This window comes from Martes martes (assembly GCF_963455335.1).
Source record: "Martes martes genome assembly, chromosome: 13".
Lineage (NCBI taxonomy): Eukaryota > Metazoa > Chordata > Mammalia > Carnivora > Mustelidae > Martes > Martes martes.
This window is the reverse complement of record NC_137901.1, coordinates 13194391-13214745: the sequence shown is the minus strand read 5'-3', so window position 1 is coordinate 13214745 and position 20355 is coordinate 13194391. Positions and strand designations below refer to the sequence as shown.

At 41.3% G+C, this 20355-nt stretch overlaps 1 protein-coding gene across 1 annotated transcript in view; it reads right to left on the bottom strand.

The window, feature by feature from the left end:
- The window catches only part of VPS4B (vacuolar protein sorting 4 homolog B), a 31164-nt gene extending 14466 nt beyond the window's left edge, over positions 1 to 16698 (bottom strand). Inside the window, exons 1-4 of the mRNA XM_080821682.1 lie at positions 16415 to 16698; positions 5311 to 5422; positions 3999 to 4155; positions 1759 to 1826 (exon numbers count right to left, since the gene is read on the bottom strand). Of these exons, the coding sequence (XP_080677808.1) occupies positions 1759 to 1826; positions 3999 to 4155; positions 5311 to 5422; positions 16415 to 16441 (364 nt within the window). The 5' untranslated portion in view covers positions 16442 to 16698. The remainder of the gene's footprint in view (positions 1 to 1758; positions 1827 to 3998; positions 4156 to 5310; positions 5423 to 16414) is intronic.
- Positions 16699 to 20355: the final 3657 nt, after the last annotated feature.

Here is a 20355-nt window from a genome sequence, read left to right as displayed (position 1 = left end):
CCCTCTCTGCCTGCCTCTCTGCCTACTTGTGATCTCTGTCTGTCAAATAAATAAATAAAATCATTAAAAAAAAAAAGTCATAATTTGAAACAGAAGTAAAAGACTTAAAATGCTTTCAGGTAAAAAGAGGAAAGATCCAAAAAAGGATATTACAGTGAAATCCATGAGCAAACTGCTAAATGAAAAGATGGAAAAAAGGACTCTGAGAAGTGAAAGGCTAGGACTCCTTTCATACTCTACCCTGAAATTCCAAATAAACTTCCTCACTTAAATATTTTCAGCCTTTGTATTTTTTTATATCTCTCGTTCTTATCATTACTGATTTAAAGAAAAATTCCCTATTAAAAGCTGGCTTGTATCTTCTCCAAAACTAAAGACTCACTCCAGTTTTTACTCTGCGGGGGAGAAAGGGAAACAAAACCAAAAGGACAGAAAAAAATGCCTTTGCCTTACAATCAAAATAAGGCCACTTGGCACAGACCACTGGGTCGTCCAGCAAAACTCACTGAGTATGAAGCGTGTACCCAGACTGCTCCAGGCCGTGGCGGTGTGGCAGCAGAAACTCAGCTTTTCCTTCTGGATTTTATTCACCTTTGAAGTTCCCGTTTTTAAACTATCCTTACTAACCATAGTGCTTTCAAGATATTAACCTTATAGTATTCTCCTATATATCCCAGTGGAGCTGGTAAAACCAATAATAGAATAAAAATGAAGAGACCAGTTAGTATAACAAGATTAAAGGACTGGCCAAGCTAGGTATATTCACCATTCACTAACCCAGGCTGTGCCTCTATAATGGAAATCCTTCCCAGTTATGCATTCTATCTGGCAAGATTCAAATTAACAAAATACATAGAATTCAACCCAAAAAGTCATCAGCTAACGTATCAAAAAACAATTAAATCTCAGTACACAGCCAGCAATTAAACAGGTGCTGTTGCAGATACACTCAGCTACCACTGCTGACTGAGGCCCTAAAATTTGTCGGATCTAACATTGGCAGTTTTTATACCGTCATAATTTTCTAACTGCCCAGAAAAGAAGGCATCAGTGATTCCCATTTTAGAGCTGGGGTCTTCTATTCTGAGAGGCTCGGGAATCTGCCCAACATCAGACAGCTTTTCCGCAGCAGGCCCTAGAGGGACTCCAGGTCAGAATGGAACCAAAATCCATGTCTCTCATCGTGCCACTATCCTACAAGCACAGAATGAAAGAGTTTTAGAGGCATGGGAGGTAAAAACAGAAAGCTGGAAGAGATAAGTGTAAATTGCAACACTGAAACAGGATAAAATACAGATGAGAAAAGTCTGCGAACATGAAGTAAGCCATCAGTGAATCAGCTACAGCAACAGCAATAAAAACCAAGTGTGAGCCCCAATTCATTCTGTTCCTCTGACAATTTGGAAATTTTAAAACTGTCAGATTTTATAATGTGCTAGTAGTGTAAATGCTACCTTCTCTAAAAGGGGGCAAATAAGACAAAATGAAAAAAGAGGAAGTCGACTGACAGGTTTTTTAAGGCACATATAAAGCCGAACACTATTTTTACTACATGGGAAAAACCAACCTAATAGAGACCCTATAGAGCAAATCCTATGAAAATGGACAAACGAAGTCAGCATGTGACCACTGGGAACCAAAGCCAGTTCTTGAACCTCATTTGAATACAGGGGGAAGAAAACAATTCAAATAACAATTCACTATGAGGTTTTTAAAAAAAAATAAGATAGTAAATTTAAAAATGAAATCTAAAGCAACCTTGAAGTTGATTCTGTAGTTTCTTTTTTTCAGGATCATCAGATTCTCCTTCCCCATCACTGTCATTCCTAATAAAAAGAATTTAATATATTCAAATGATCACTCATTGCTATCAAAATAAGGCAAAAATGAAGGAAAAATTAATCTGAAATATTTGTGACTTAAGTGACAAAATAAGACATTCACATTAAAAGTTACACTTTTTTAAAAAGTTACTTTTAAGAGTATATTAAGCAGGCATATTATCCATCAATATGGAATCATGAACAGGAAAGGGGCAAAAAGACCAGAATGAAGTCAGGAACCAGCTCCAAATTCCCATGACATACCTATGTATGTACAAATTCATAAACGCATTCATAAACGCCCCCACACTGCATTCCACAGAAGACTTAAGATGAATTACAGGAGAGTTGTGAACAACATGAAAACACCAAACTGGGCAAACTACGTATCAGAACAAGAAGCCATAACCAGGACAGAAAAACCTAGAATCTTAATTATTTAAGGTATGAAGGTCTATAATCCTTAGTCTGGGGGTTCCAAAGAACAGATGAAGCTATCGATGAAAATAAACTGAGACCAAAAGACGAGTTTATCAACCCAGACAGTTCATATCTGAGAATTTATTCTGAAAAATTAATTTAAAAGGAGTTCAAAGATTTGACTACAAGGATAATCATGTCCCCACCGTTCCCAAAAGAGAAAAAATTAGAAATAAGGTATGTTCAGTTACGGGATGTAGCATATGACAGACTACACTGCAATCTTAAAACTAATGTTGTAGAAACAGTTTACTGAGCTGTTTATAACACAACCTTGAATGAAAAGGTGATAAAGCAAAAAATAGGGCACTACATCATTTTTTACATATTATGCATAAAGGGAGATTTAAAAGCTTGATAGATTTTTCCCCAAAACGGGATTGGCTTGTTCATCACAGGATGGCAGGGTGACAGGTTAGGTAGAGACTGCCCACTGGTTCACTTGACATCCACTCCAACCTTGTTCTACCATGCTTTCTTCTACAATACTTCTAAGTACTTCTAAAAAGTTGCCCTTTCTGGGCTTCCTTGCGCTAGGGCTCCCCATGAGACCAAACCAAGAAGGTGGAGGCAAGCAACCGAGGTGGCAGCTGCATGCAAAGAGATCCTACCTTCGAGCGAAAGCCCTGGCCTGCTGAGGGAGCTGTGGCAGAGGTCCCATGGCCCCTGCCTGGCATCAGAAGCCTTGACTGGGTGCTGGCAGCAGTGGGATCCCTACTGGAACAACCCTGGCGGAAGTGGGCATTTCTCCTAACAACATGGAACCCACGCTTGAGTCCCTGCCCCCACCCTGAATCTATAAGGTCAATACTCTTTAATAAGCTCCTTTTTGCTTAGCCAAGGTGGGTCCTGAAATTCAGTACAGAACTGGTATCCCCCTGCTAGGTAGCCACCTCAAAAAGTAGAAACTACAGGGTCTTCAAGCAAGACCAGAAAGCCTCAACTCACAGAGAGAAGAGGACATTTTTGCTGGCAAGGGAGTCTCAGGAAGAGCCAGGGGGTCCAGGCACTCGAGGTTAATGAAACTTTTCCCAATAGTTTCATTTTAATTTTGGAGACCCAGTCTTCCATTGAATGGCTCAACCTTCATATAAGAAACCCTAAAGTTTCTATGTTGAAATTCAACAATCCGTAAGATCAGCTGGGGCCTGATTTTTGCTATGTCAATGCTGTAGGTACAGAAGATAAAAATATTCTTAGGTGTCACAGGAACTCCCTAGTTCCCTGACCATGTCTTAAACAGAGAATATAAAACCTTGAGCTTGTAATTCATTTCAAACTCTCACATGTAGTTCTTCCCACTCCTATGTCCTTCCAAATGGCCTCTGGTAGAAGCCACAGAGGTCCTGAACACTGCCTTCAAAAGACACTCCATTCCCTGTGACCACAGAGGGTTGTCTAAGTGCCTTGTGCCATGCATCCTAGGAACTAGGAGTATCACAACCTCTAACGTGAACCAGACCCTCCTGCCTTCAAACCCAACCAGTCCAGATAACCCCACCCTGGAGTCTGATTCTTTAGACGACAGAGACTATGTTCCCATAAAACTATTTACAAAATCAGGCAGCAGGTCAGATTTGGCCTATGAGTCATGGCTTGCCAACACCTCGTTTAAACAAAAGAAACTGATTTCACAAATTAAATGTAATTTTTTCTTTTAATTAGATATAAAATATAACACTCTAAAATACATACCCCTTCTCGTCAGCTGGACTCGGCTGTCCCTCTTTCACTGGTTTCTGTGGATTTTTCTCTTTCTTTTTCAGGTACTCCTTCAGTTTTTCTGCTCTATCAAGATATTCTGTACACTTTGCCCTGATACTCTGCTTGGCTTTATCGCTCTGCGCTTCATCTATTAGAGGGAAATAAGAGAGACTTTTCTATTAGTATTCTAATAAACAGACAGGTTTAAACTTAGACACAATTTTGAGACAAGAACAATGTAGTTTGTGGGAGGGAGGAAGAGCCTCTCGAGCTCAACGTAACCAATGCTCATCAACTCTTCTCTGCTTCCTCCAGCATAGCTCGGGGCCAACAGTGGATCTCAGTCAGAAAAGAGATCTGAGCAAGACACTAGGATATTTTAAGTTAATGCTAAATAATAAGAAGAAATTATTTAATATTCTGTGGGTTTTAATCTTCCCATTACATTTTGTGCGATAGTTGAAAGCTGCTTGTCTCATACAAAATGAATGACAAGACAAACGGAAGTAATATTAACCATTTCCATTAACATCTACACAAACTATTTTATAGCAAAAAAAAAATGACAGAAATCCCATATAGTACATGTACCACTAATATCATAATTTGACTACATAAAGACCTCTGTGAGAGCGATTTCAAAGCAGACTTCAGCAGGCCGTGCAGTGCATGGGACTAGACCCACATACCTTATGATATGATTCATTCTCAGTTTCACTTTTATTTGACACAAAAACCTCAAAATGAAATGGAGAAGCTCAAAAGAAAATTCTAAATTATCCAAATGCTAAAACTGTTATTTATAAATAACTATAAGAAAGGCACTTTTTAAATGCTCAGCATTAGGTTTAAGATCAAGGAAGGAAGTGTCTTTTTACCCATTTTCCTCTCACTGCTGTATCCCAGTGCCTACGATACCGGGCATATAGGAAACATGCAATACATACTTAGAAAATATATGAATAAAATGTCTCCCAATGTATCTTTTTTTAAAGGTACTTAAGAGTATGTTCAGAGATACTTAGAAAATATGAGGTTCATACATAATCGGAGTACATTACCAATAAAAAAACCTATTTCCATTGACTGTGGTATTTTAACATGTTTAGGTATATGAAGTAACAATAACTATGATAACTGCACATTTATTTGCTGAATATTTAAAAATTATTAACAAGCTAGGGGCAATTTTTTGCAAATGGATAGTTTATAATTTTCTGGCACTGTATTTCAATTTTTATAAATAAAATATAATAATCTTTGCCTTTAACATTTTGAAATAAAAAGCAAACTATGACCTTACATTTAACTACATGAAGAAAATACTGAACGGCATGTTGGTAGAGTTGAAGCGCTTCCTCATAGTTCCCGGCTTTGTCTTCCTGGGCTGCTTTGCCAGCAAGATCTATTGCTTTCTGTTTGAAGGGAGGCAAAATCATACCATCAAAATCACAAAACTTTGAAGCAAATGAGCATACTGAAAGTTTTTTTTTTTTTTAAATAAAAGCAACTTTAAAACAAACCAATCTGTTTTCCCTAAATCTCAACTGCATGTTATTATAAATAGTAATGATTTATAAAATGTAAACTACATTTATTATATGGGTAAATGCTACCTGATTTCTACTTTTTTTCCCCCAGGAATCTTTTTTTTTTCTTTAAGATTTTATTTATTTATTTGACAGAGAGAGAGAGAGAGAGGCAGCGACAGAGGAACACAAGCAGGGGGAGTGGGAGGGGAAGAAGCAGGCTTCCCACAGAGCAGGAAGCCCGATGTGGGGCTCCATCCCAGCACCCTGGGATCATGACCTGAGCCGAAGGCAGCCGCTTAAGACCACCCAGACACCCCTGATTTCTACTTCATCCAGTACCAATCACTAAGATTCTCACACAATTTTCATTCAACAAAAGTTAAGCTTAGAGCTAGTAAGGAATAACTGGATATATGAAAATTCATGTTAAAATCATTCAGGGAAATTCTCAAAACTCCAGTGCTGTTATAGACAACATACGTAACAATCAGTAAAATATAAATGGTAAAAAACCCCTTCAGAAGCAATGGGGCAATGAAATAGCAAGAATCTGAAAATATCCAATCTTTTAATCCAGTTATTATCTAAAAGGTTTACTGAACTAAGATAGTAACCAGAGGGGTCTTTTAAAACATAACAAAACCTGAAAACTGGAATTTTAAGCAGCAAAAGATGCCACACAATAAGTTATTATAGGATCATTAAAACAGTATTTTAAAACATTCACAGTAATATAGAAATTATGTTTATAAAAGAATTTTTTAAAAAGGCACAATGCAATTTTTGTACGTAGCATGAGTTCTACTATTTGAAACAGCAAAAACAAAAATAACACAGGAAAAGGATGGAAAGACAATTTAACAGAGGCTGTCTTTGATAAGACTCAACTTTTTCTTTTTCTACTTTTTCACACCTATAAAGATGCCTATAATGAACATGGGCTTTTGCAGTATCAAAAAATCCCCCAAAAACCAAAACCAAAAACCTCCTAAAATAGATCCACACCAATATGCAAAAGCAAGTTAATGGTAGAAGAAACAGTGCTGGAGCAATTAGACATCTATTAGGAAAAAAAAAAAAAAGACAGACACAGAAGAGAATCCTTTAAAAAAAAAAAAAAAAAAAAAGCAGGCTCCATGCCCAGCATGGAGCCTGGTATGGGGCTTGAACTCACAACCCTGAGATCAAGACCTGAGCTGAAATCAAGACTCAGACCCTAACCTGACTCAGGCACCCAGGTGCCCAGAGACAGAATCTTGACCTAAACTACTCTGTATAAAAATCAACTCACTATACTTTTCACCCAAAACTAGTATTACATTGTATGTTAACTAACTGGAATTTAAATAAAAACGTCTTAAAAAATCAAGTATGCTTTTAAAAGCAGAGAATTTTCTCTGGTTGAAAGTACAAGATAAGAGGCGGAAGGAAAGGTCAGAAAGAAAAGAAGCAGGATGAAAATTCAACGAACCACAAAGGATGGAAGAAGAAAGTGGCAATGGGTCAGAGTATGCAGGTGACTTCTTTAAGGGGAGAATCACCCTCAGCTGACAACCAAGAAAAAGAATCTCAGTTTGACAAACACATGAAACTGAAATCTGCCAACAACGTGACTGTGTTTAGAAGCAGACACATCCATCCCTAGAGCCTTCAGAAACAAACAAACAAATAAGCAAAAATGCAGCCCTGCAGATACCTTGATGTCAGCCTGGTAAAACTCTGAGCTAGAACCCAGCTGAGCGATGCTGTACCTGGACTTCTAGCATATTTAATTTGGGGAAAAAAATTAACTCACAAAGGATTATGGACTTAAATATAAAATGTGGGACTATAAAATCTTTGGGGGAAAAAACAGAAAATGTTTAGCATCGAGGGCTAGGCAAAGGGTTCTTAGACTACATACCAAAAAGCACAATATATATGTAAGTAAGAACAATACGGTATTGGCATAAAAACAGACACATAGATCAATGGAACAGAACAGAAAGCTCAGAAATAAACCCACACACGTGGTCAATTAATTTACCAAACAAGAGCCAAGGATATCCAAAAAGAAAAGGACAGTTTCTTCAATAAATGGTGTGATGACTGGCTGGTGCAGTCGGTCGGGGTGTCTGACTCTTGCTTTTGGCTTGGGTTGTGACCTCAGGGTCATGGGATTGGGCCCTGAGATGTGTCCTGTGCTCCACAGAGAGTCTGCTTGGGATTATCTCTCTCTCTCCCTCTGCCCCTCCTGCTTGTGCTCTCTCTCTCTAAAGTAAATAAGTAAATCTTTAAAAAGATATGGTGTTGGGGAAACTGGACAGCAATATGCGAAAGAATGAAAGTGGACTACTGTCTTATACCATCCATGAAAATTAACTCAGAATGGATTAAAGATTTGAACTTAAGACGCGAAACCATAAAACTCCCTAAAGAAAATATAGGCAAGTCAGTTTGGACTCTGGTTTTGGTGATTTTTTGGATTTGATAAATGAAAGCAAAGGCAATAAAAGCAAAAATAAACAGGTGGGACCACATCAAACCAAAAAGCTTCTGCACAGCAAAGGAAACCATGAACAAAATGAAAAGGTGACCTACTGAATGGTAGAAAATATTTGCACATCGTGTATCTGCTAAAGGGCTAATATCCAAAATATACAAAGAACTCATATAACTCAACAGCAAAAGAACCAAGCAACCCAATTAAAAAAAATGGGTAGAAGATCTGAACAGATATTTTTCTGAAGATGTAACAGATGCCCAACAGGTATATGAAACAGCATTCAACATGACTAATCATCAGGAAATGTAAATCAGAACTATAATGAGCTATCAACACACACCTGTCAGAATGGCTATTATCAATAAAACAAGAAATAGCAAGTGTTGGTGAGGACAGGGAGAAAAGGGAATGCTTGTTCACTATTGACAGGACTGTAATTGGTACAGCCACTACAGAAAACACTATGGACGTTCCTCAAAAAATTAAAAATAGAACTACCATATGATTCAGCAATTTCACCCCTGAGTATTACCCAGAGAAAATGAAAACATGAACCCAAAAAGATATATGCACTCCAAAGTTCAATGCAGCATTATTTAAAATAGCCGAGATATGGAAAGAACCTATGTGTTCACAGAATGTAAATATGGAATATATATGTATATACAAAAGAATATTATTCAACCATAAAAAGGGGAAATCTTGGCAGTGTGACAACAAGAATAGACTTGAGGGCATTATAGTAAACGAAGTAAGTCAGAGAAAGATAAATACCATATGATCTCACTTACGTGTGAAATCTAAACAAAAAATCCACAAACATAAAACCCCAAGCTCACAGAAACAGAGAACAGACTTGTAGTTTTAAGTTGTGGAGAAAAGTGAAATAGGTGAAGGGAGTCAAATGATACAAACTTCTCATTCTAAAATAAGTAAGTCATAAGGATGTAATATATAGTATGGTGACTACCGTTAATAATACCGCATTGCATACTTAAAAGTTACTAAGGGAGTAAGTCTTAAAAGTTCTCATCAAAAGGAAGCCATTTTTGTAACAAAGAAAGGTAAGAGATGTTAATTAACAGACTTATTATAGTGATTATCTCACAATACATACAAATAATGAATCATACTGTACACCTGAAAGGAATGTCATATGTCAATCATACTTCAAAAAAAACCAGAAATTGAAGAAAAATGATAAATTGGACCTTATCAAATCAAAAAACTTTTGGTCTGGAAAAAAATTCTGTTAAAAGGATGAAAAAGAAAAGCTAGAGATTGGGGGAAATATTTGCAAACTACATATTTTAGAAAGGAAGACTAATATTTAGAACACAGGAAGAACTCCCAAAACTCAACAGTTTAAATAGAATCCAAGTAGGAAATCAGCTGAAGACAAGAACAGACCTTCCATCAAAGAGGTAATACTGATGGCAAATTAGCACACGAAAAGACATTTACAATCATTAGCCACTAGAGAAAGGCAAATTAAAACCGCTATGAGACATCTCAAAACATCAGCATGGCTAAAATAAAAAAAAAATAGTGACAAGAACACCAAATGGTGGTACGGATACAGAGAACCGATGACTTACACGTTGCTGGTAGGATGTAAAATGGTACAGCCACTCTGGGAACTGGTTTGTTGTTTACACACGTAAACATGCAGCTACCATACAACCAGCAACTACACTTGGGTATTTATCCCAGAGAAATGAAGACTTGTGTTCACACAAAACTTTATACACGAACATTCCTCCTTCAAGCACAGAGCGGTTAAACTCTGATGCACCCACAGCATGGAGTACTACTCAGCAACGAAAAGGAACGACCTTGATCCACAGGACATGAATGACTCTTGAGAGAATTTTGCTAAGTGAAAAGAACCAATTCCAAAAGGTTACATATTCTATGAGTCTATTTATACAACCTTCTCAGAATGACAAAACTAGAGATGGAGGGCATATTAGTATGTCAGGAAAAAGGAATGCGGGGCAGGGGAAGAGAAAGAGTGGTGATTATGGTTCTAAAACAGCCACAGGAAGGATCCCTGTGGATAGAACTATTCTTCTTCTTCTTTTGTTTTAAATATTTGAGAGACAGACTGAGAGAGAGGGCATGAGAGGGAAGCGAGAGTCAGAGGGAGAAGCAGACTCCCCGCTGAGTGGAGAGCCCAATGCAGAACTCAATCCTGGGACTCCACGATCATGACCTGAGCTGAAGGCAGCTGCTTAATCCATGGAGCCACCCAGGAGCCCCTGGAGAGAACTATTCTGTATCACGACCGGGAGAAGAAACTGACCCATGTGACAGATCTGAACACACACACAATTCATGAGTACAGGGGTGCCTGGGTGGCTAAGTCAGTTAAGCATCTGCCTTCGGCACAGGTCATGATCCCAGGGTCCTGGGATAGAGCCCTGCATCAGGTCCAGCTCCCTGCTCAGGTGGGGGTCTGCTTCTCCCTCTTCCTGCTGCTCCCCCACTTGTGCGCACATGCTCTCTCAAATAAATAAAATCTTTAAAAAATATATATACACGAGTACAAGTAAAACTGGAAAATCTGAGTAAGACCAGTGGAATGTATCAACATCAACATCTGGGTTATGATACTGTTCTGTAGTTTCACGAGATGCTACCACTGCAGGCAATGGGTGAAGGGTACACAGGATCTCTCTGTATTACTTCTCACAACTGCACGTGAACCTGTGGTTATCACAAAATATAATGTTCACTAAAAATCTATTTTTAATACTTAAAAACATATACATACATCTAAGAACAAGCAGGGCTGATTAAAACATTCCACCTGGATTCATCCAGGTAGTAAAACTATAGTCAACAGGAGTAAGAGCCAGTAGAAAAAAAGATCATGGTGATGCTACAGCAAAAATAAGCATGTAATTAAGAAAAAAAAATCATTCAAACAATCCCAAACCAATCACACGAGAATATTATATTTTGAGGCAGCTACTACGGACTGCAGATGGATGTACACGGGAGGAACAGGCCTTCCGTCGGCTGCAGCAGGAGGGCAGAAACAGGAGCTGGTGTTTTAGCGTTGAGAAGATGCAGTAGTACATATCTCACAGGTCAAACAGCCCAAACTTGAAGCTGAACAGTCAAAAGCCTGGTAAGCCAGGCAGGATATAAAGGGCAGAGTCACGGGACTCACACACTCCGTTACCCAGTGGTCTGATGCCCCTGGTCATTTAAAAATGGATGCAGAAGACTCCGTGGCTACACCACACAGAGGAAGTAAGCTCTTCCTTAATCAAGCTACAATTTTCTCCTACTATTCTCAGTTACTGTGCCACTCCCCTCTGCAGCTATATACTCCCCTCATTCGCAGATAGTCGTCTTTCTGGCACCACAATGATGATTAAAGGAAAACTCTTACACTCAGTACTTAATCATCTAGCACCAAATATGGTACTGATGACTTTAAACCAGCCTTTCTACGATGGACGTGACTCCTGCGCTGTCCAAAATGCAAGCCACTATCTATAGACGGCTTCTGAGCACCTGTGGCTAGCGTGACTGAGGAGTTTTACATTGTAAATTAAATTTAAATGTAAATAGCTACATGCAGCCACTGTACTAGACAGCGCATGCTAAACCTTTAATCAAAGATGACAATTTGAGAGTATGCGTCTGTTTTTCCCTTGAATAGCCCACTTCACCCTTGTTTCTGTTAGCATTTTTCATCTGAATTGAAACTGTGCCTTGCATGGTTCTGCAGTGCAATCATTCTTCATCCTGGCCATTTCCTTCACTACTATCCTTGCTCAGTCCACTACCGCATGTGTCAAAACTACCACCGAGCCTGAGTGGTGAGCCCGCTTCCACACTCAACACCCTCAAGTCCTTCCTGCAACCAGAGAAGGGCTGCCCCCTTTGATGGACTCCCACTGCCGGGTCATGGTGTACAAGGCCTTCGACGACCCGGGCCCTGGTTCCTTGTGGGTTGCTTCTCAAACCCATTAGTCTGCCTTCACGCAGGCAGCCCGTGCAGTGTTGATCCCTCTGCCTAGAATGTGCTTCCCTGTTCTTCCCCCACGGGTGCATGACAGTCTCCTTTTCAGTCACGCAGCAAATGCCAAGTCCTCAGAGAGGTCCCCCCAATCTATTTCAGAGGCTGCACTTGCTCCGTCCCTGCTTTCAGCTCTCCCCTCATCCCCATCCCATCACTGTGGTTATTGTTATCTGTGGATCCTCACGCACCGCCTATCTCCTTATAGAAAGGTGAGCTCCATGAGCACAGGGACCTCACCTGCAGTGCTGGCGCCAGGCCCACAGCCTGGAACAGAGCCTGGCACAAACTGGGTACTTAATAAAATTGTTGAGCAAATGAAAATATCCCCGACTCCTTTCTCAAAGTCTTCTTCCTTTTGGTTATTCTACCTCTATAATCACTAACAATTCCCCTCCACTGGATATTTTCCTCTGTCGATGTTGTCTTTTCCCTATGCTCTGGAGACCATCCCCACCTTCCTTCCTGAGATCCACCCTATCAATTATATGCCGCTCTACTGCTCTCCCCAACCTAACCTCCTTCCCATCTTTTTTTTTTGGGGGGGGGGGCTTCCTTAGCATAAACATGTATATTAAGTCCTATTTCAGACTCATATCTCCAAAACATAAACTAAAACACACTGGCCCTCCTGAGTTCCTAGGTTTCTCTCTAGTTACCACCTTACTCCTCTTTTCACCTCCATAGCAAAATCCCAAAAAGAACTCCAAGTTCATCATCCTTGATTCCTCCATGGCAATGCTTCCTGCTGACTACCAGGTCTCACACTTACCCAACTCTCTCTCCACAGCATTTAACCCTCCTAAGAGACACCTGGACGTGGCTTCCTCCAGCTTCGGCCTCCATGGCACCATTCTCTCTTGGTTTTACTCTGGATTATATAATGAATTTTTTTTTAGGCTCCCTTTTCTCTCTGCTTAAATGCCACTATTCCAGAGTTTCTACCCGTTTGTTTTCTCTCATTCTATGAACTCTCCAGAATGCCCACAACCTCTGCTACCATCTGTACACTATTAACTCTCAAACCCTTGTTTCCAGCCTGGCTCCCTCTCTTCTAGATCAAGATAGCCAACTAAAGGGTTGGATATATATCCAACCGTTCATTGAACATTTCCACTCGGTTGTCCCCAAACGCATTTCAAACTCAAAAAGTTCAACAATAGCTGCCCCCAAATATGTTCCTCTTCTTGTAATCCCAGAACCAATTCCTCCCCAATCAACCCAGGGATCTGGGAGAAAATCCAGACTCCTCCTGTCCCTCTTTTTAAATGCAGAGCCAAGCCTGACTGTTCTTCCTCTTCAATCTGTCTCTGATCAATCCTTCTTCTTTAACAGGTACTACACTACTCTGGCCCTCACCATCTCCCATCATACAGAACTCTGCCTTCCTAACTGTGGTCTCCCTGTTTCCAGGCCCGCTACCAATCAAGTTGTCCCCTGTACACAGGTGGTAGTTTCTTTCTAAATCAAAAACCTGAGCATATTTCCTTCTGATTCTCCACCTATAGCAGGATGAGAACCAGTCATCTCCGTGTGGCAGACACCTTTCCATGGCCTATCTAGGCCTGTCCTCCCACCTTATACACTTAGTCCCAGTCATACCAAACTAGTGGGACAACCCAGACAACTCAGACTTCAGGCCTTTGTTTACAGTGTAAACAAAGTACGGTGCTCTCCACCTGAACATACTATCCCACTATCTCCTTGTAAGGCTCCGGCTTCTCCAAGCATCAGCATAGTCACGGTCTTCCTGCTGCAAAACCCTCCCCCACACCTTTAGGGGGCCTAGCCTATGCTTCCTCTAAATTTCCACTGCCTCTGGTACATACTTCCAAAGATCACACAGTATCCCCACCAGCCATGCTATATGTCTTATCACATCAGAATATAAGCCTTTGGAAATCAAGGGTGATATATTATTACTTTTATGATTCCTTAAGACTTAGCAAAATGAATGGCATATTTAGGACTGAGAAAACTTGAGCTCTATGCATACTGTATTATTTGCAATTTCTCCAACCCTCTCCAAGGTTTATTGTACTTCCTTTTTTTTTTTTTTTAAAGATTTATTTATTTATTTATTTAACAGAGAGATGGAGATCCCAAGTAGGCAGAGAGGCAGGCAGAGAGAGAGAGGAAAGCAGGCTCCCTGCCGAGCAGAGAGCCTGATGTGAGGCTCAAATCCAGGATCCTGAGATCATGACCTGAGCTGAAGGCAGAGGCTTAACCCACTGAGCCACCCAGGCGCCCCTTTATTGTACTTCTTGACTTAGGCATATATTCTTTGTCTTTACCTGAAATGCATCCTATTTTCTTGTCACTTCATAGTGAAAGCACAAACTTACAAGCAAATAAAGCTGGATTCAAAACTAACTTCAATACTAATTAAAATCACAACCTTAATAAACTTTGGTTTCTTATACTGCGAAACTGAAGTAATACTGAAGAGCTGTTTTGAAGATTAAATAAGATCACACCAAATACCAGGCTGACAATTAGTGTCAGTACCTTTCACATTATCTAAGCTCACACCATCTCCTCTGTGAAACATTTCTCATTTATCCTTAAAGAGTTAGATAAGTTCTTCCTTTCTGCCCTCTCACACTCACCTCTAATTCTATTATTTTATAATTTTGATTTTTTGTTATCTGCTTTCCTCCATTAGATTATAAGCATCTGGTTACGGGGAGTCTTGCCTTGTTCGGTGGAAAGTTATCTGTTATTTGAATATTCTCCATCCAAATTTCCTAGGTTAGAACGTTAAAAAGGTTGAATGAGAAAGTGCACCTATGACCCAACCATAATAAAATTATAACTCAACACCTCTCCCTGTTTAACACCAGCAACATGCTTTTAATATGTGTCAATCTCTGAATCATTGAAGAACACCTGCCCCAATTCAAATATGATGCAAACTGAATATAGAATGAAAGTGCAGTTATTACAAAAGGAAAAAAAGTATCAGTAAATGTTTGAAAATTATGTTGCAGAACATCCCAATTACGTGCAAGATCTTGACAAATGAAAAGTTAGTGGAATAAAAGGAGTTAACTGACAAACCAACAAAGATGAAGACAGCACTTCAAAAGAAATTGCCTTTGATATTCAAAGGAGGCAATACTTTTTCCAAGAACATTTACCAAAAAAGACCCTTTCTGAATGGGGTTACAAAACAAAAACAAAAACAAGAAAACAATGGTAAGTGGAGATTATTACATCTCATTAAATGCAAGCCTGTTAGAAAAGACACACACAGAAATCAACAAAGGACCTAATCTTGATTCTAAGGAATAAGGAATAAGTCACAACTGACAGTGGCAATTATGTTTTGAGATATATAAAATGTCTACTTTCATAATCCTTCAGGTACATGTTCAAGGTAAAAGTCCCAGGAAAGCTTCTCCCTACCCCCCCCCCCCAACATTTTTTTTTTTTTTTTTTGGGTGAATTTTGGAGCTCTATTTAAATAGATCTACTTTCAGTGGTCTTTCTTCAGGATCAATTACCCTGGTTTGAGCAGGTCCTCCATTATCCTTGGATCTTGCACCAGGCACCAATAAATGTCTGATCAACTACTGCAAAACCAGGACAAAGATTCAACACAGGTATTTTATGCTGATCTTTCCCCCAAACTGACCTAGTGGACTGGGAGCCCTCGAGGCTAAGATACACTGAAATCTGAATGTGAAACCTCAGATCCAATCTAGGGATGGGAGGCACTATTTCAGAAATTTCTCTTCTTAAGTGAATTCCATAGAGATCCAAAAATTATGTCTAAAAGTTTAGGAATCTATGATCTACGTAAAAAACACCGTACTCGCTGCAACAGGGGCGGAAAGGTGGAACACAAATGAGCTTAAGACCACTCCCCGATTTTGTACACATTTTGGGAACCACAGTAGAGTGCATATGAATGCACACCTAATGAATTCACGGATCCCTCAAATTCTAAGACTATCCTCGTAGTTCTAAAAGAAGCGCTTTGCTACACCAGTTTGAGAGGAGGGGAACTATCTTCAACTGCCTCAGAGCAGTGCTTTGCAAACATTACGTTCTCTTCTCTTACAGTGACTGGAGCGTCTGTGCCTCTCGTCCAAAGCTCTGCTCAGATCGGTTCAAAAGAGGGAAAAAACCCCAGCTCAGAGAGAAGAGTCTCACATAGCCAGTGGGCTCGAGAGACCCCGGAAGCTGGAGGAAAGAGCCGGACCCTCCCGCCTGCTGCTGGGCGCTGGCGCCGCCCTCCTCCGCCCAGCACCAGGGGCGCGGCCGCTTCCTCCCTCCTTCCCGGCCCCCACTCCTAACCCCGCGCCGCCCCTCGGCTCCGGCTCTCCAGGGGGCGGGAGAACAGTGATACCTGGAGGTTGGGCGAGGTGGATGTCATGGCGGAGATCGAGGCGGTTCTCTGGAGAAGAACGAGGGCAGAGGAAGCCAACAGCGGCAACGTCGAGTCGCGCCCGGTGCTGCCCGAAACGTACGCAGGCAGGTGGCTCTCGGACCCCGAGCCGCGGCTTCCTTCCTGGAACTTGTTCCAAAACCACAAGGCACTCCAAGAACCGCCCGACCCTTCTCACAAAACTTCCGCAATCCTAAGCCCCTCCGGGCTCTCGCCCCGCCTCTAGCCACAGCACTTCCGCTTTCGTCATCAGCACGCGCTCTACCCTGTCTTCAGCCATCCGGGTCTCGCCTCAGCCCCGGAATCTCGCGATGCCGGTAGTGACATTCCATGAAGGCTCTCCCTGGCCTGTGGACGTCAAGCTGGACGCAGGCGCACTGCGGCTCTGACGCAGGGGCAGAGAGGACACCTGGAGTCTAGTTGTTTCCTTTTCTTCTTTTTCCAAGTGTCTTATACTTGAGATGAATTATTGGTTCTGGCCCCTTTCACTCCACGTCACGGAGAGTGCTCTGTAGCTCTATGATATTTGAGTGATAGAAGTCACCCCATTTCCACGACCCAGCAGCTGGGGACTTGGGCCCCTAACGGCGCCAAATGGGGGTAATTACAGTACCTCCCTCAGGACTGTGAAGAATGCTAGTAGCGTGCGATAGCATAGTGTCAGGTGAACAGTAAGATCTCGGTAGGCTTCGGGGCGTATTACTCAACACTTAACACTCCATTCAACAAGCATTTTCGAATGATTGTCTGGCTCTGTGAGGCCCTGAGCATGTTAATAAAAGGTACGTATGGCTGCTGCCCTCGAGGAGCTCACGTTTTCAGTGGGGGAAGCAAAAGCTCCTGAACACAAGTCTCGTGAAAGATATCTTGAGATATCTTTCCTACCTTGTCTAAGCGAGGTTAATGACTCGAAAGGTTAAGCACTTTATGTGAGATCGCGTGTCAGGCATTCGTCACAGAACTAAAATAAGACCTTCCTCGCCGTTCTGTTTGCGGCCAAAATCCTCCTCTTCTTCTTCCTTTCACAGTTAAGCTTCCCGAAGGAAAGTGAGAGAGATATTTAATCATTCCTTCATTTTATTTCCCACTCACTCCCTAATTCTTTCCAATCATCTGGTGTCTCCTAAGTAATTAAATCACGTCCTGCTCCCTTCTTACGAAGTATTGTCAACTACCAAGTTCTAACAGTGTTTTACCGATACAAATTTCTTAGTTTTGATAAATACACAAGATAAGGTGTTAACAGCAGGGAAAGTCGGGTAAAGAGTATGTGGGAATTCTCTATATATCTTTGCAACTCTTTTGTAACTTATTTTAAAATGAAAGTTTTTTTTTTTAAATTCCTCCTCTTTGGGAGCTTACATTCTAGTGGGATAGAAACTTATTAGCTTTTTCATGTTTAAAAATGTAAATCTAAAAATGTTACATGTAAAATAAAAACATAAAAATGTTACATGTATGATGATTTACAAAGTACTTCCGCATACATTATTTCCTAATTCTGTAAAGTAGATCTTAACTATCTCATATGAGGAAAACAAAATCTGAGATGTTCCCCAATCCATGCAGCTTTTAAGTGGTAAAGTTGGAGTTTGATCCCAGGTCACCTGACTCCAGATCGAATATTAGAAGCGACAAATGGTGGAATGAAGGAAGATTGCACCATGAGGCCACAGAGGAGACACCACTTAATTTGGAATGAGTGGCTAGGAATTCCTGGGGAAAGCATCCGTTAAACTGGATCTTAAAATCTTAAGCTGATTTTGACAGAATCTAGGCCATTTCAGGCAGAAGACAAAGCATGAATAAACGCACAGGAGAGTGAATATCTGATACATGTGGGATGGCTAGAATGTAGGAAGCGGGAGGAGCTCTGGGAGAAGGAGTAGCAGGAGTGGAAGCAAAAATTGCACTGATTGGCGTTGTCAGGTGCTCAAAGCTTTGAATGATAAGAAATCTGAACTTTGTTCTGTGGGGAGTAAAGATTCATTGAAAGATCCCCTCCCTTTCTCCTGCCCTTCTTCTTCTCCCTCCTCTCTTTCTTCCTTTTAGAACAAAGTAGATTAAGTGGATTTAATCTAATATTGGTTTTATGAAAGTGGATCTATAGTTGTTTGCAGAATGCACCCGGGAGAGAGAGGAGGTGGGAGATCAAGTAGGAGGCTGTTCCAACAGTGTTAGGTTTTAGAAAACATGGTGTGCTGAGCCAGACAGCATGTGTCCCATTCCGGAAGCCCAGCACCTATTTGGACTTTGATTAATACATCCTCGCTCCCACAATTGCTTTCACCACTTGAACCTGGTTAAAATCATACCTATTCTTCGAGTGCTAGTTCCAGGGTTAGTTCCTCAATATAGCTTCAAAACATTTCTGAATTCTTATAGCACTTTCGACCTTGAATTGTCCGTAGAGAATGCACACTAAGTCCCTAATACAGCGGGATTTAGTACTGCAGAGACTCAAAAATCATTAGCCTCACTCACACAGTGTCCATCCTTTCTAGACAGTAAAATCACCAAGGGCACAGACTTCACCTTACTCACTTTTGTAAACCCTTGTGCCCTTTCTCCCCACATACACCTACAGAGTATGTTCTTAAAGAGCCAAGATTTGTTGAAGAAAATGAAATCTCCTTGCTCATGATCACGGATTTTGGAGATTAAGAAGTTCAGTTGGCTGTTAAGTGACATGTGCGGATTCAGGCTCAGCAAGTCTCTCGTCCGGCCCATCCAGGACCAAGTCTATTTCATCCGGCTCATCTTAAAGGAAAAGCCTAATCTCAAAGTCCTCACAGCATGCCCGGCACAGCCACTCAAGTCCACTCAGAAGGCTGGTCCCACCTTGTTGAGTCACCAGCTCCCTCTCTGACCTGGAGCACAATTATAAAGAAGGCAAAACACTGACTGTGCTGATCACGGGGAAGAAGTGACTTGGGCAGCTCCTGGGCAGGAAACCTGTTCTCCATATCAGGCAGCATACCTTTCTGCGTGTGCTTGGGAACCGTGGAGACCCAGCCCTTCCTAAATAGCTGCTCTTCGTTTTTTTCATATGAAGCCACGGAGAGGTTTTGGGCTGATGATGTCAATGTCCGTCAGCCTCCTGAGGGAGGGTGTGTCCATCGAACTAGCTCTTCATGGTTGTCAGTTACCTATGGGCAGATACACCGTAAGGCTTTCGTGCAGAAGATGAGATGTCTGTCCTCGAGAAGTTTACAGGCTAACACCACCGTCCCCTGGCTGTGACTACTTGGAACACAGATAATGCACTTAGAATTGATTTCAGACTCCTTTCCCCACTCCTGCTCAACCCAAGTCTTCTGAACAGTTTTGTCCGAGAATGCCTCCTGTGCTCTGACGCCAGATTTGGTATTCAAGCAGTTGTGGTGAAGGCTGCAAACAGTCAAAACTCCCTTTTTTCCCCTTTTAGTGAGTATCAAGTGTAAGCTACATTCTTTCAGTTTCCTCCCTCTTTCAAGACCCTTAGTTCAGGGGCGCCTGGGTGGCTCGGTGGGTTAAGGCCTCTGCCTTCGGCTCAGGTCATGATCTCGGTGTCCTGGGATCGAGCCCCGCGTCGGGCTCTCTGCTCGGCGGGGAGCCTGCTTCCTCTTCTCTGTCTACCTGCCTCTCTGCCTACTTGTGATCTCTGTCTGTCAAATAAATAAATAAAATATTTAAGAAAAAAAAAGACCCTTAGTTCAATTAATCCCAAGTAATTGCTCTTTGGGACTCCTGGGTGGGTCAGTTGTTAAGCAGCTGCCTTCAGCTCAGGTCATGATCCCAGGGTCCTGGGAACAAGCCCTGTATTGGGCTCCTTGATCTGTGGGGATCCTGCTTCTCCCTTTGGCTGCCATTCCCCCTGCTTGTGCTCTCTCTCTGATAGATAGATAGATACATAGATAGAT